Here is a 15,312-nt window from a genome sequence, read left to right as displayed (position 1 = left end):
TAAACATTGAAGGTGATATTAATAAGTTAGTTGCACAATATCCACGAGTATGCAGCCAAATGGGGAAAAAAACATGCCAAAGTCCTACTATTGATCGGATCTGGAACAAGCTTGGGGATGCCAACTGGGGTGATATTGGAACTCTACATGTTCTTCTCGCAACCTTCCATTTGCATGGTTTAGTTTCATGGAATGCCAAAATTTCTACTTCAGGATTTGTCTGCAGGACATAGTTCCGGTCTTGAGAATCGGAGAACTGCAAGACAACTAGTAGATGCAGATTAGGATATCTCATCACCTACTGATTTCGGCAATCAGATGTTTGAGTTTTCACCTCCAGTTGAAACTGACTGTTTGATTTAGAAACCAGGGTTCCCGATTTTTCTGAAGGACCGTCACCTGGTTTCTGCCATTTTCCAAATCTTCTTCTGTGTCGCTCATCACATGTTTCTCACTGAAGCTTATGGAGAGATTTGTACGATAAGATTCTTCTGATTAAAGAAGGCTGGTTTGTGCCGTCTTTCTCTTAATTCAGATGATTCATCCTCTTCGATAAAAGGACCAGATCTTACACTTGAATTCTTCTGTATGATTCCAATGATACCCAACTTAAACCCAAGCCACCAATAACATCATTCTGCAATGGCTGGCCTATGTGATCTATGGTGGTTCTCAACCAACTCCTGGTTTGTTCTTTTTCTTCTTTACCTCTCAAGTGTGCTATTTTCCTCTTATTTACTTTGTTTTCACTAAATCATTGTGCTTGAGAAATTATGCTCATTCCTCCATCCGAAGGACATCACAAAGAATTGTAAATGTCCATCGTGCTTAATTTTAACCAATAGTTACAGTATTTACTTGGATTATGGTGATCAAATCTTCCATTTACTCTTGTTATTATTGCCAGTCTGGTTTTGCCATCAGTTTCGTTCATTTTCCCTTTTCAATTCTATTTTTCATTTCTCTAAATACTTGGAACGGATTCATTCTGATTGTCGATGCAATTATTTAGAATTTAGATTATGATTTTATGAAACTATGTTTATATGCATTTAAATCGCAATGCATGTCACTAAACTGAGAAAATTAGATCTGTTACCACAAATCTTCATTTTCATGTGACATACTTAAATCATTTAAAACTTCATTGTTCGTCCACCGAAAAGAAAAAGCAGAAATTAGCTATACTCAATCATTCGGGTTGGATATACCTACGATTCTAATCCGAATTCGTGAAGGTCGATATCCAGATCTATGCACATTATGGTGTGTAGATCCACGATCCATACTCGATCCGATAATGTTAACGAATCTGACCGATATGGGAAATTACGGATCGGGTTTCGGGTTACGGACCCATTAACACCCTCCCTTGAGGCGTAAGCAACCTATCGTTCCCAACGCCGCTTTATCATAGAACCAAGACCCTTCGCCGTTTCTCGCTCGGTCTCTCTGCCGACGCGATTCGATCCGATTCGGGCCGAAGACCTAACCACTGAAGGAAGAAGCGAAGCACGATGAGCAGCATCGGCACGGGCTACGATCTCTCCGTCACCACCTTCTCACCTGACGGGAGAGTCTTCCAGATCGAGTACGCCGCCAAAGCCGTCGACAACAGCGGGTACCTTTATTTGAGAGCGATGATCTCTATTTCTTGGATCGTTTTCGGTACCTGCTTGAACTAAAGCCTGGGTTCTATTTCGGGCCCTGCTTTTCTTTGGGCATTGCAGAACTGTTATCGGGATCAAATGCAAAGATGGGATCGTGATGGTATGAGCTTTGAGAACTGGGTTTCGCGTCCTTCTTTTTTTTTTGTTTTTGTGTTGGTAGTTGAGGGTTCCTGTTGGGTGGTAATTAGGGAGTGGAGAAGTTGATCTCGTCGAAGATGATGTTAGCAGGATCTAACCGGAGGATCCATGCTGTTCACCGTCATTCTGGCATGGTAAGCATACATTCATTGATAAATTATGGTTATTATAGTGTGGATATCTCAGTCTATTTTTCCTTTTTTGGGTTCAAATTTGTTCTTTGTTTTTGCTGTGTCTTTAGGTAGCTATAGTTTTACTAGTACGACTAATGTGTTTTTCTAGCATCGCAGTAGTTACATTAGATTGGTATGGCTAGGACAGTTGGATTGTTTATAAGCCATGGGATTTAGATGGGAATATTGTAGTTGAACTGTGTGGGTCATGTAACTCCATGGGTAAATGAAGGGAATAGTTTTCTTTATTGTGTAAGATTGGACTGCAATTTTCCAAATTAAATTAAGCATCATTTTGCGTGAGAAAGATACTATTTCTTGCTAATTTGTGAAACTAAATCTCCTATAGGTAGTTTTACAAAATAGTCTGTTCAAATGAGGAGAAACTGTTATAACACATGACATGTTGGAGGCACATTCTTGGTGGCCCTTGCGAAGTACTTGCTCACATAAGTCAGGGAAACAAGGATACTTGTACAGTTTTACTGATGTCTAATGTCACCAATTTACATCCATGACCGCCCCTCTATTTGTAATATGAGCTCTGATATGTGCAGCTTTGTTTATAAATAATTTGATGTGTAAAACACCATATTCATATTGCCATCAGAACGCCTTATCAGGCAACATGATTTTAAAATTTTATTGCACTGTTTTTAAATACACCTTTTTTTTATTGATCTTAAAATATTGTATCTCGTGGGGAAGCCATTTGATCTGAAAAATAAAAGCGATGCAAAGTTTGCATCACATTTTCTACTGGTTGCAAGAAATTTGTCATAGTAGGAGACACATTTTTGTGTATAGATTCTAATATAGTACTGAATATTGGGTCAAAGTTTCTCTATTTGCTCTTGGATTCCAAATATGTGAGAGTATGTGCCTATATATTGATGTTTCTACAAAGTACTGATGAAACAAAAGCAAACAAAAAAAAAGGCATGCCCGATGTTTGAGGCTCTCACCAATGCGGTGAGTGTTTATGTATGTAGTCTTATTTCTAAATATTCTGAATATAAAGGTCATTTCCGTAGATGACATAGAAGTGAACATTATAAAATTAAATGAAGTAACTTGTCTATTTATTGAGTTTTAAAGAAACTCATCATAAATATGGCCAACTTATTCCCAGTAATGATGGAAATTTCATATTATCCTTACATATTGAAAAAGTTAAATATATATGATATCCCTCAAAATACATTCCTATTATGGTGTGAACGAATTTAATAGTTTGTGTCTTTCTAGTGTGAAATGCTATGGGTAATAGATATTTTAAACAAATTGCATGTTGTATCCAGATCAAGTATGCCTCCAGTATGGTACTTGTTAGAGAGAAGCATCCAATTCTATATACTAAAAGAATTGGATACTTAGGGATACTTCATGGATGTTTCTTAGGAGAACTTTGTTTTACTCGAATATTTTCTTAATTTTAGATATGGATAAATGATTAGATAGGTTGTTTATGTATTTTTGTATGAAGGGCCAATTATTAATTAAACTAGTAATATGAACTTACATTATGTGTCATAAGTTATTGTTATTTTTCTCCACATTTTTGGTTTTCTATGTTACTGAAAAATAATATTATTCATGATTAATAGGTTATGATTGCACGTTAGTTATTATTTATCATGGATCGTCGAATGTAATTACCTATTTTAACACTATCAATAATTGTCATATTTTTCATATACAGTAAACATATATAAAATATTTACTGGTCATATATACTTATATGGTATTGGTATTCTATCATATTGGCATCCCCTTTAGTATCCATTCTTCATAGGGAATATAATTTCTATTTTCGGTTTCCAATGTGTAAATTTGAAAGTAAGTTCTTTATAGGGTTATCTGTAGAATTTTTTCTAATTATTATGTTTATTTAATCTACACCATTTGCTAACAAATATAACTTATGAAATTTCTGTCTTTGTATATGGTGATATTCATCGTGAAATTTCGTTTCTTAATTCAAAGTCTTATGAAATTTAGGCTGTAGCTGGATTAGCAGCTGATGGCAGACAAATTGTTGCACGAGCCAAGTCTGAAGCAACCAGTTACGAGAGGTCAGTAATATCTAACCTTGAAGATATGTGTAGTTATAAGCTTCTGCAAGCAATAATGTTTTGGATTCTCTTAAATGTGGTTGAAGCTGCCAGCTCTGTTTCTTGCCCTCCATTCCTTTCCTGAATGACCATCTGTGACTTGCTAATATGTGATTATATCATGTGTAGAGTATATGGTGATCCCATACCTGTCAAGGAACTTGCAGATCGTGTTGCCAGTTATGTTCATCTTTGTACGCTCTACTGGTGGCTCAGGTATTATTGCAGTGTCTGCATTGGTACTACTTATTTAGGGGGGTAGATGTGTAAGTCGGAAATGCTTTGTCCCTTTTCTTGTTTCAACTCAAACAAAAAGAATTATTTATTGTTGCAGGCCTTTCGGCTGTGGGATTATTCTTGGTGGTTATGACAGAGATGGACCTCAGCTATACACGATTGAACCCTCTGGTATATCATATGTGAGTTCTCAAAGTTGTACAAGAAAATTTATTAGAATAAGTGACAAAGTTCTTTTTTAGCAGCCTCATGTGAATCCTATTGTTTCCTATTACAAGTAGAATAATGGATGCTTCGGTGAAGTTTCTATGAGATGTAATTGTGGTTGTCTACTTTTGAGAATGTGCATGTATGTGTTCCCTGATTTTTAGCAGTACTGTTTAAAAGGTTGAGTGGCATGTTACTGTTGCTGCCATTTTCAAGTTTTCTCGAGTATCGAAAATTTATGCTTGTTGAATGTTGATCATTTAGAGGTACTTTGGTGCTGCAATTGGAAAGGGAAGACAGGCTGCCAAGACGTAAGTAAGACAAATGCATGTATATGTTTCATTGGTTTTCTGACTTGCAACTCATTTGACGAAGATCCTATCTTCATCAACTGAAACTGCAAAAACTTTCTCATGATTACTGTGGTCACTCAGCTTTCATTAACTGTCCTGCTTTTCTGTATTTTTCACTGGACATTTTTAGTTGTTACACAGGGAGATTGAGAAGCTGAAGCTGTCTGAAATGACCTGCAGGGAAGGAATTATTGAAGTTGCCAAGATGTAAGTTCTCCATTTTTTCTATTTTATTATTATATAAATTATCCTATTTATTTATGTTCTCCTTTGGTAGTAGAGATTTAGTTGTGGTAATGCTTATATTGGTAGTTAAAATTGGGCCTACCTGGGGGCATATCCAACTAATTGAGCATAATAAAACATCTCATTTCATGGGGTTTAAGTTTATAGTATATGTTGCATTGTATTGTCAAATTATATTTGTCCATAAATGTCTATGGTGTGTATTCATCCTTTACAAGTTTGCTTGCTCACTAGGTCATCATTCACTCGTTTAATTATTAATAGTCCATCTTGATTGGTACCTGATATTGTTGGATAACTATGCCATTAACCTAAATAGGCTTGAGCTACTATGTCAAAATGTTGAAGTCCAACTTCGTAGTGGTAAATTTATCTGCCTCCAAAAGACAACTCAATTATTCTCTCACATCCAATGTGGGATTTAATTAGGGTGCTATAGTCTTCTCCATTTTAGGGTTGAAGTTCTCGACAAGACCGAACATAATGATAGTATGGTTCATGTAAGGCTTTGCTTGATGATGTATCCATGGTAAAATGTGCCTCTAGCTCACCATTGCCAATGCTAAGACTGCTCTGATAACATTTGTTATAATCCAGTTTGATGGGATAATTGACTTTTGATAGGTCGAAACCATTGCCCCAATAAGCTTAAACACAAGTTAATGATAGTGGTAGTCTTGTCTAGCCCTATAACCAACTCGCTGCACTCTCAAATCCAGTGTGGAATTAAACTAGGGTTTCACAATTGAAGTATATGTTTGGACTGTGGAAAAAAGCACTTGTTTGGGCATTATTGTTCGCTGCACTATCCTGATTATAAGTTGCACTCTGATTATTGGTTGTACTTCATAGGATTTTGTTCTGTTTATTTGCTTGCATTTCTTAGGATCTTATTTTAAAGGTTACATATGGGAATGAAACTTTTGTTAGACATATAGAATATTTGAGATCATTAGGACTGTTTTTCAGTCTCTATGAGTATGTAGTGTTTCTAAGGAAAGATGGAAAACTTTTGAGTCCTTCCCATTAATCATTTTTGTTTTTCATATGCTTTGTTTCTAATTCAAAAGAGATCTTGCTAAATATTGTGGAAGATTTGAATACTCTTTTGGTTATTCAGCTGGCACATATAATGTTTCTGGTTTTTTTAACACCTTAGCCATCTCTGATGCTTCAGACTGTGAGGAGAAAGAAAAGTTCTATGATCACTGGATCTTTTTTTTTCCCCAAAAAAAAAAATCTATTACTTTAAAACTCTAAAACAATTTACACCATGCTCCTCAGAGCACAAAAATTTGCCTAATTCCTCAGGCCAATCATTCCTCCACCTATGGGAGGATTTAGGTGTCCGAGCAAAATGTGCCAACCGATTGGCACTTTGGTTCTCCTCAGGGAACACATGACAAAATTTATAGGCATTAAAGAGCTTCGTCAGATCCCAGATACATTTCACACAGTTTATCAGTTTCCAAGGAGGCTAGTCCTGCATATTCAGAATTTTGCAGCTTCATGTTTTAAAAGACAAGGGTTTCAAAGTCTTTTTTTTGTCTATTTGGTTTATTCATAAAAGTTCATCTTTGGGACTTTATAACTTGGCATTTGAAATATTTTTTCCTTGTGGCATGCAAGTTCATCTTTGGGACTTTTACAACTTGGCATTTGAAATTTTTTTTCCTTGTGGCATGCAGAATTTATGGAGTGCATGATGAGGCAAAGGACAAAGCATTCGAGTTAGAAATGAGCTGGGTCTGTGATGAATCAAACCGCCAACATCAGAAGGTTATTCTTGTTACTTGGACCACTCAATACAGCCGATAAACAGGAATATTTGTCATTCAATTTATGCTTTTTGGTATCATTAATTTTTCACAAAGTTTCTTAAATGTGAAGGTAAATACTCCTTTATTTCATTATTGGCTTAATAATCGAATCTAGCACAACTCCCTATTTCTTTTTTTTTTTACTACGTGGATTCCTAGGATTAGGTTATCAAGTGTTTGTTATAATAAGGGGGGCATATTTATGGTAAGAAATATGTTACATGGATCTTTCACTATCATTTATGTTAGGAACAAGTCGACACTAAGAAGTGGGAGGGTGGGGGGGTGTGTGAATTAGTGCAACGGTAAAAACGTTGGTTTAAGAAGATCTCTTTCGTACGATAAAACCGATTTCGGAAACTTGAAAGCGTATGCGAGTGTAAGCGTAGTAAAGGCAAAGTAAGGAGGTTTGCAATAAGATAAATTGCACAAAAGAAAGGCAAACCAGATTTTTATAGTGGTTTGATCGTCGTGACCTACATCCACTCCACCGATTCCTCTTTCGTCGAGGCCATCGGTATCCACTATCGATCTTCCTTCAATAGGCAAAGATCAACCTCCTTACACCCCTCTTCTTCTTTTTATAGGTTTAGGAGACAACATTTACAAGCACACACTCCTCTCTAAACAGAATTCTAAGTTTAAGCTAGAGGAGGGGATTTCTCAAGTGATTTCTACAGCGTTTTCTCACTTTTAAACTCTCTGTGCTTGTATTAGTTAACTAGGGATAGAGGGGTATTTATAGGCTTCAAGTTGATTCAAACTTGGAGCCTAAAAAGGTCTTATCCCAGGTTTCCTGGGTACGGGCGGTACCACCATCGTTACTGGGCGGTACTATCGTCGTTGGCCCGTCACTGGGCGGTACCACCACCTGACAGGGGCGGTACCACCGTTGGCAGCATTCACTGCCGGCGGTACCACCGCCCAGAATTCCTGGGGTGTTGTTTCCCAGGCGGTGCCACCGCCAGCTAGGCTTTCAGCATCCTGGTTGGGCCTTGAATCTAGCCTAAACCAGCCTATCTTCGGGCCCAATTGGTCCCTAACAGAGTTAATGTGATTACCTCCCAAATCATACTCTAATTATGTGCTAACTACGATTCTTAAGACATATTCTAAGCAAAATAAGTCTGGTTTCTTCTAACGAGCTTCCGACGATCTCTCGGTAATGTTCCGGCAGACTCTCGGCAAGCTCCTGGACTTCACGACGATCTTCTTGGCGAGTTCCGACGAGCTTCTTTAGCAAGCTCTTGGACTTCTCGGTTGGTTCTGGCAGAACTTCCGACGAACGTTCGGACTTTCGACGAACTCTCGAACTCCCAACGAAATCGCGTTCTTGACTCCGGGACTTTATTTTGCTTTATGCCTTGCTATCGTAGTTAATCTTGTACACATAAAAACATACTTCGATCTAGACAATTATTACTAAGCATGAATTATGTTGTCCGGCATCTCATTGGTCCTTCGACGCTTCGTCCGATTCCTCGACGCATCGTCCTCTCTTGCGGCCTATTGCCCAATTGGCCAGTTGACCTCTGCAACCGCGATATCCTTCGCGCAATATCCGCTATTCTTGGCCCGATGCTCGAATCCATGGCCCGAAGCCTCTCTCGATACGTCGCCCGATCCTCCGGCCTAACGTCCAATCTTCTGACATGTTTTCCTCTGTCCCAACATAATTCTTCCTACTTTAATTGTCTCTCCTTGATCGAAGCATCCTGCGTCACTCAAAACGCAGATTAAATCATAAATACTATCAATTGGTTTCATCATCAAAATCTGAGATTCAACAATTTATTTGTGTTGTCTAAAAAAACATGAATTATGGTACTACCAGCAAAGTTGATCCAGGTAATATCATTATAATAATTTCTTCAGTAACAATAATTCCCTATTGTAGATTGCATTTTCATTTCTATCTTATCCAAATTTCTTTCCTGACTCCAGGTTGGGTTTATTGGTCGGTTGCTATCATTTATATTCCGTAAAAAAAAAATCCTGAATTCTGGTATTTCAGTCTTTGTTTGACATTTCTTGTGTACAACCACAAATTCTGCCTTAGTCATGTTACATCAAGTGGGTGTCTTGAGGACCTAGGAACTGGTGTTTGGGTTATGAACATAGCTGCTCTGCATTTAGAAACCAGAAGACATAAGTTAAAAGTGTTAAGCCTAGCTAAGACTTGTATAAATGAGAATCCTGTGTACTGAACCATCTTCTTTTCATGTTATCTTAAACTAATATAATTCAGGGTTCCTTCTTTGTACTTGATCTTATAGTCGATTTCCTACTTTGTGAAAATCCTTGTTTGCATTTATTCAGAAAAATATTGAAAATCCAACTTGTGGTGTTCTTTGAACAATCCAATGGTGTGGACACCAAATAGCCTGAGAAAATCTCCGATTGCAGTTCTAAAAAAAAAAGTTCTTATTTGCAGTTTCCGGTTCTTTTTTACTAGTAGACAACTTTTAAGCTGTCATATCCTTGCAGTTTCTTTTTCTTCCCCTCGTTATTATATTTTTTCCCATGATACTTTTATTACATGAGAAGTGCCACATGCAGCAGAATCGATTACAAATTTTAAGAGATTACTGTTATCTTCCCTTCTTTAATTGACACAAGATATTAGACATTGGTGAATCTTTATCATTTAACAAGTTGTACAAATTATTTTTCCCATCACAGGTTCCAGATGATCTCTTGGAGGCAGCCAAGGCAGCTGCAAAAGCTGCACTGGAGGAGATGGATGCAGATTAGGGACACTAAGAACATGCTTAATATCTACAGTTTGCACTCGGATGATCTGCCTCATCATATTTGTCAGACATTAGGGTTGATCAGGAATTGGTGACAAAAAAAATCTCAATTCCCTTCTGGATCATTTGGACCGTGGCTGTTAAACTTTGCATGAATTTTATGTAACGTCACTTTAGAATTGTTGATTCTACTGTAGTTGGTCATTTTCTACGTAGTTCATCCTTGCCTCCACAAATGTAGATGTTCGGACACAAAAGCCCTTTGGTTGATTATTTCTTGATCCTCTGAAATATTTTAGGGAAAACACTTCATGCACAAAGGATCTGCTAAATATGAAACACTGTCTACAAATCATTCCCAAGACCAGCATTTTTCTTTGTAGCCGTCAGTTTGCTGACTGAGAAGCTGAAAGTGCTTGCAGAAAAGCTTTTAGAAGTTATTGTATTGTTGAAATCCAACAGGCTTTGGCAACCATGATCAAGTGAGGATGTATTGTGATCCAACAACAATCACTTCGATTTGTGGAACAACCAACTGTCTAATACTATTGAACTCAAAATGGCCTCAAAGTGATAGATGATAGGGGAGAGAGAGAGAGAGACGTTGGAAGTGTGATAATTTGCTGATTGCATAATTGTCAAACATATCTGCATGATACATATCAAAAGAATAAATATAACTAACTAATGTTCCAACTGTTTGGGGTAAGCTGTATTAATATTTCTTGAGCTTTAATTATAATAATAATATTATTAGACAAAGTAGGAGCATTCAAATCTTTTTTATTGCTTTTCGTAAATATTTTCTTATATTATCTTATGTCTCCTTGCATCGTTAACACCATGGCCTTTAGCCCGGAATAATAATAATAATCTAAGTTGCTGGAAAAAAACTTTGTTTTTAGGGTTTAAATTGCTAATTTGATCGTTGCTATTCCAATTGTCCCATCGGACGTGGAGCCTCATCAACACAAGCTACCGTTCCACGTCAGTTAAATGTGGTAGTAAAACTCTAGCGTGGGATTATGCTCCATCGCGGCGCAAAATGGCGGCAATTCTCCCTCAATCTCCCCTTGCCGGCCGATCTCTCCCTCCTCCTCCCAACCCCGTCGCCCAATTCCACAGCTTGGATCGGCTCTCTTGCCATCTGGGTCGGAAGAGTCTTCCCGGCGCCCGATTCTTCTGCCACTCCCTCATTCCCTTCTCTCCTGTTGGGTTCGGTCGTACGGGTTGGTTTTCGTCCGGATTTGGGCCAAAGGGTCTCGATTCCGTGCGCGGTATCAAGCCGCTTCGGACGATGGTTCTGATAGCTCCGTTTGCCGTGATGGTGGGTACGGTGGGCGGGGCGATGGGGGCTCCTACGATGGAGGTGGGCATGAGAACGATGATGGGAATTATAGGTTCTTCTTGTCATGGTAAGGAAGTTAGGGTTCTTTATGGTCTTTAAAAATCTTGTTTTGGAGCACTTTGATCTTGTTTAGATTGTTGCAACATTGCTTAGTCTCATCACGTGTTTATGTATTTTATTCAGCCTTCGGTTTCGAAATAATGCCCATGAAGAAGAAAACAAAAATGAGTAATTTTTTTTTTCTTGGAAATATCAAGTAATTTTGATGAATTCTCAATGTATTACATTAATCAGGACGCCTTTTAGTGGCAGACTCGGGAGGAAGCCAAATTCTTGTTGAATGGATAGGAAGGAGACTGTGGTGAGGATACAGCAATTTCCACTAACCTAGGCACATTGCGGATCATGGTCAGAATTGTAGAGTGGAGGATATTTAGCGATGCTTTTCCATTGTCAAATTCTCACCTTTGAATGGAGAAGCTCATATGTGAATTTCTTTTAGCTGGCCTTTTCTCTTCAATTTATCTTCCCTGTGTTCTTTTAGATGTTTCCGAACCACTAGGCCGACCTTTGGATGCATCTGAGATGTCTTAACCACACCACTGATAATGCACTATTCACCACTGTGAACATGGTGATACTATCAGTCAAGATATTGGAAGTTTATCCTTGTTGGCTCATGGCTAAAACCCAATCAAAGTCTGCCAAGGAGAAATGTTCTAACTATATTTTGGTCAGTGAGTTGGCATGTAAGTCCTGACAGTTCTCTGATGAGTTCATGATCGAGTCTGTTCTTTGTTAGAAGATTTAATTTGAAGCTATATGAGTTGTAGTGTTAGATTCCTGAACCTTCTTTCACTAGATGGAGAAAATATTAACAAATTTCTATTACTTCGTTCAGGTACTTGATGGCACTTGATAAGCACCCAGTGATTACTAAAGCTTTGATATGCCAGGTTCCTTTTGTCATCTGTTGGTCACTCTGGTAGCTTCGACTTTCAACTATTTTTTTCTGGTTCAGATGTGCTAGACTTATAGATCTTGATGAAAATGTGGATGAGACACACTCTCAAGCACGATGCATTACTTTATTTTGTCTTTGTTTGGCCGACTTTTCACCAGAATTAGTGATGTTTCTTATAATACTTACATAGAGAACTTGAGAGGTAGGTCATCAACCATAACTTGAAACTTCATGAATTTTAAAAATATTGAACATGTTCTTAGACAAAGACATAATGACAGACATTGCAGCAAAATACTTTTGACATGTTTTCAGAATAATATTACTTTATTCAGACTCATATTGAGAAATCTTTGATCCAGAGCAATGTTTTTTATAAACAATATTTTTTCAAGCAATCGACTAAGTCCAAAAATGAAGGTTAAGGCTTTGTTTGGATTTGTCTTCAGGAACCAATCCTTAAGAACTGTTCTTGAGATTGTCTTCTGATAACAACTCTTGTTCATTTGTTATGGTTTGTGTTTTAAAACAAACAACAGGGAGGCCGTCTTGCCTGACTCTAGTCAAACACTTTTTCAGCTGAGTTCAAGAAGAAGCATGTATATAAGATAAACATGTTTTGAATGAGCAAACGATTTGTGGAGCTAGACTGGGTGAGAATTTGAAAGCCGTTAATAACTGGGTGGTCAGCTGCAACAAACTTGATATGTTTGAACTTGGAGAAGGCGTAGGAGATAGAGGGCCAGGAGGAGGCAAAAAACTTGAGTAACTGTGCTTAAGGTCTATGCCTGCATCAGTGCCTCCTAGAGCAAACTTAAGGTGGAACTTATCATCCACCTCTGCTCCAACACAACACCCTCCTCTTTCTTTCTCTCTCTCTCTCTTTCTGAGTCCTGGTAGGGTAGACTGGCAGCAGAATGTAGTACTCGATAGATTGGTTGATCTGTAATTCAGTTAAGACAGATCTAGAGAACAAGGAAACATCTAAAGGAACTCTCTGTTATTCATTTTTTTAAAATAGTAACTGGATGAAAAAGAGGAAGGCAAAGACTAAGAGAAAGAAGAAGAGAAAGAGGAAGAGGAATAAAAGGAAGCAGGAATTGAAGAAAAAGAAGAAGAAAACTATTTATTAAGTTAATAACCAGACAAATCAGACAAAGAATCATATAAAATCAGACGCATAGTGATAGTGTCCAAAGAGACATGAAAATGCTTACCGATGCTTCAATCTTTTTTTATTATTTCTTTTAGGTTTGTTTATGAGAGCTCTAATGAATTCTGACTGAATATTACTGCATTTCTCTTGCTTCTATACTTAATATCAATTGTTGTATTTTGCCAGCTTTTGATTGATCAAGTGTCAAAGTTGGATTTGAGGCGGACATTTGTGTTCACATTCCTCGGACTTTCATTAGTGTGTCCCACATTGCATTTTTGGTAATGACATAAAATTTATGCATTTCTCTGTCATATTGTTTACTTAATGATCTGTGCTCTTCCTCTGGATGAGGTTTTATGTTTAAATCCTTGGGAGTTGCTTCGCCAAGTGTTTGGTTGGTATGGGTGAATCCCAGGATAAGTCTGCCCTCTATTTCTGTCAGCAAAGGAGTGTGCATGAAGTTGCTATAATTTGTTGCAATTTTTTTAACATGGTTATGCCCTTTTATGCAGTTAATTATCTGATTTATGCCATTCATTTCACTAATTGAATGCAGGTACTTGTATCTGAGTAAATTGTTGACTTTTCCTGGAGCATCGGGTGCATTTTTACGGCTTCTGCTTGACCAGATATATATTTTTTGTATATTTATATGAGATCCGTTAAACTTGCATCGAACCTTCCTGCAATATTAGTGCGTTCTTACACCTTTTGTTATGTGCATTTTATATTTCATCTTGATAAGTTCTATTAAGTTTATGATAATCCTTTTTGTCTTGCTTTTTGACACCTTCACTTATGCTCTGTTCTTAATGTGGCACCATCACTCTAGTACGGTTGATTTTCTCCCCCATCTTCTTAGGAGTTTTCCTTAGTTCAGTTGTTGCCTTAGAGGGAAGGCCATATCAAATAAATCATAAGCTTGAACAGGTGAGGATTTATTTTTCCCATGCTAGAAGAAAATGTATAATTTTAAATCATACACTTTCCCGTGCCTTTATGAGTATGATGTTTGTAGGAGTGGTTTTCAGTAGTGCTAGCTAACTGGCAATTGTGGATACCATTTCAGTTCCTTAACTTCCAGTTTGTTCCTCAAAAGTTTCAGGTGTGATAAATCCCTCTCTCGGCTACGTAATTCTTAAACACCTGAAAGAAGTTGTGACTTGTCTAAAGCAGCCAATAAATCCACTTTTGAGTTCGCGTGTCACTATATTAGGATAAATATCTTCCATTAACTTGACAATTCTATAAATCCAGTGTTAACTGGAACTTATTAAATGTGACATAGCACTTTTTTATTCCCATGAATATGTAATTTTCTTTCACTTTCTTTGTTTATTTTAAATTTGCTTCTTCCCAGGTTCTAGCTGCAGACATTGCAGCGCTTGCATGGAATGTGATGCTCTCATTTGAAGCTCATAAAGAAATTGTGCTGAAATAGGTATTTCCTGTTGCTTGAAATCAGTCTGAAATCAAAATTGTGTATTACCAATTTACCATTGTATTATACCTGTATATTGCTGATTTTATTACTGATTCATAAAAAATTCCATAATTGTTCCTAATACTTGCTAGGGTGCTTCTGTGGTCTTTTTTGCTCTAAAAATAGATTTTGCATGGACCCAATGGAATGTGAAGACCATACTTCATCCAAGATTATCCATTCACCGAGATTTAGTTATGGTAATAGCAATCGTATAATGACTGATATGTCACGGAGGAGTGTCATAAGAATCCGATAGTATCGTCTTATAGTAAATGAACATCATTTGTCACTATTTTTCTCTTGTGCACAGGCTGTTTGTCTTCTCTGCTTCGAAGTCATCATTTGACATTACAGATCAAATTATATCCTGTGAGAGCAATCGGATCATAATTGTAACATGTATTATTTGGTTTTGCAGTACTACAGGTGAGTCAACATTTACTTGCACCAAATTCAGTCACCACACGGATGTCTTCTGGTATGCGGCAACTTCAAGCACAAGGATGTGCGACCCATTTGGCCAGTTTTGGTCAGTTCATAGTTTTAGATGAAATGTTGACTTCACAGTTTTGGTCTATGTTTGACTGACGAAGAAGCTGGGACTGCTTCCTGGGAGGGTTCATCAGCCATTGGAAGTCTTATGG

The 15,312-nt window shown here is 37.5% G+C and overlaps 1 protein-coding gene across 1 annotated transcript; it reads left to right on the top strand.

The window, feature by feature from the left end:
- Window positions 1-1,386: 1,386 nt before the first annotated feature.
- Window positions 1,387-9,984, top strand: LOC103981069 (proteasome subunit alpha type-3). Its single transcript, XM_009397661.3, has 10 exons — window positions 1,387-1,621; window positions 1,731-1,770; window positions 1,859-1,942; window positions 3,983-4,056; window positions 4,225-4,311; window positions 4,430-4,514; window positions 4,804-4,850; window positions 5,034-5,099; window positions 6,827-6,917; window positions 9,641-9,984. The coding sequence occupies exons 1-10, from the start codon at window positions 1,518-1,520 to the stop codon at window positions 9,710-9,712; spliced, it is 750 nt and encodes a 249-aa protein (XP_009395936.2). The 5' UTR covers window positions 1,387-1,517; the 3' UTR covers window positions 9,713-9,984.
- The last annotated feature ends 5,328 nt before the right edge of the window (window positions 9,985-15,312 follow it).

The sequence above is a fragment of the Musa acuminata genome, chromosome BXJ1-4 (assembly GCF_036884655.1).
Source record: "Musa acuminata AAA Group cultivar baxijiao chromosome BXJ1-4, Cavendish_Baxijiao_AAA, whole genome shotgun sequence".
Lineage (NCBI taxonomy): Eukaryota > Viridiplantae > Streptophyta > Magnoliopsida > Zingiberales > Musaceae > Musa > Musa acuminata.
This window is presented reverse-complemented; position numbering and strand designations above follow the sequence as displayed.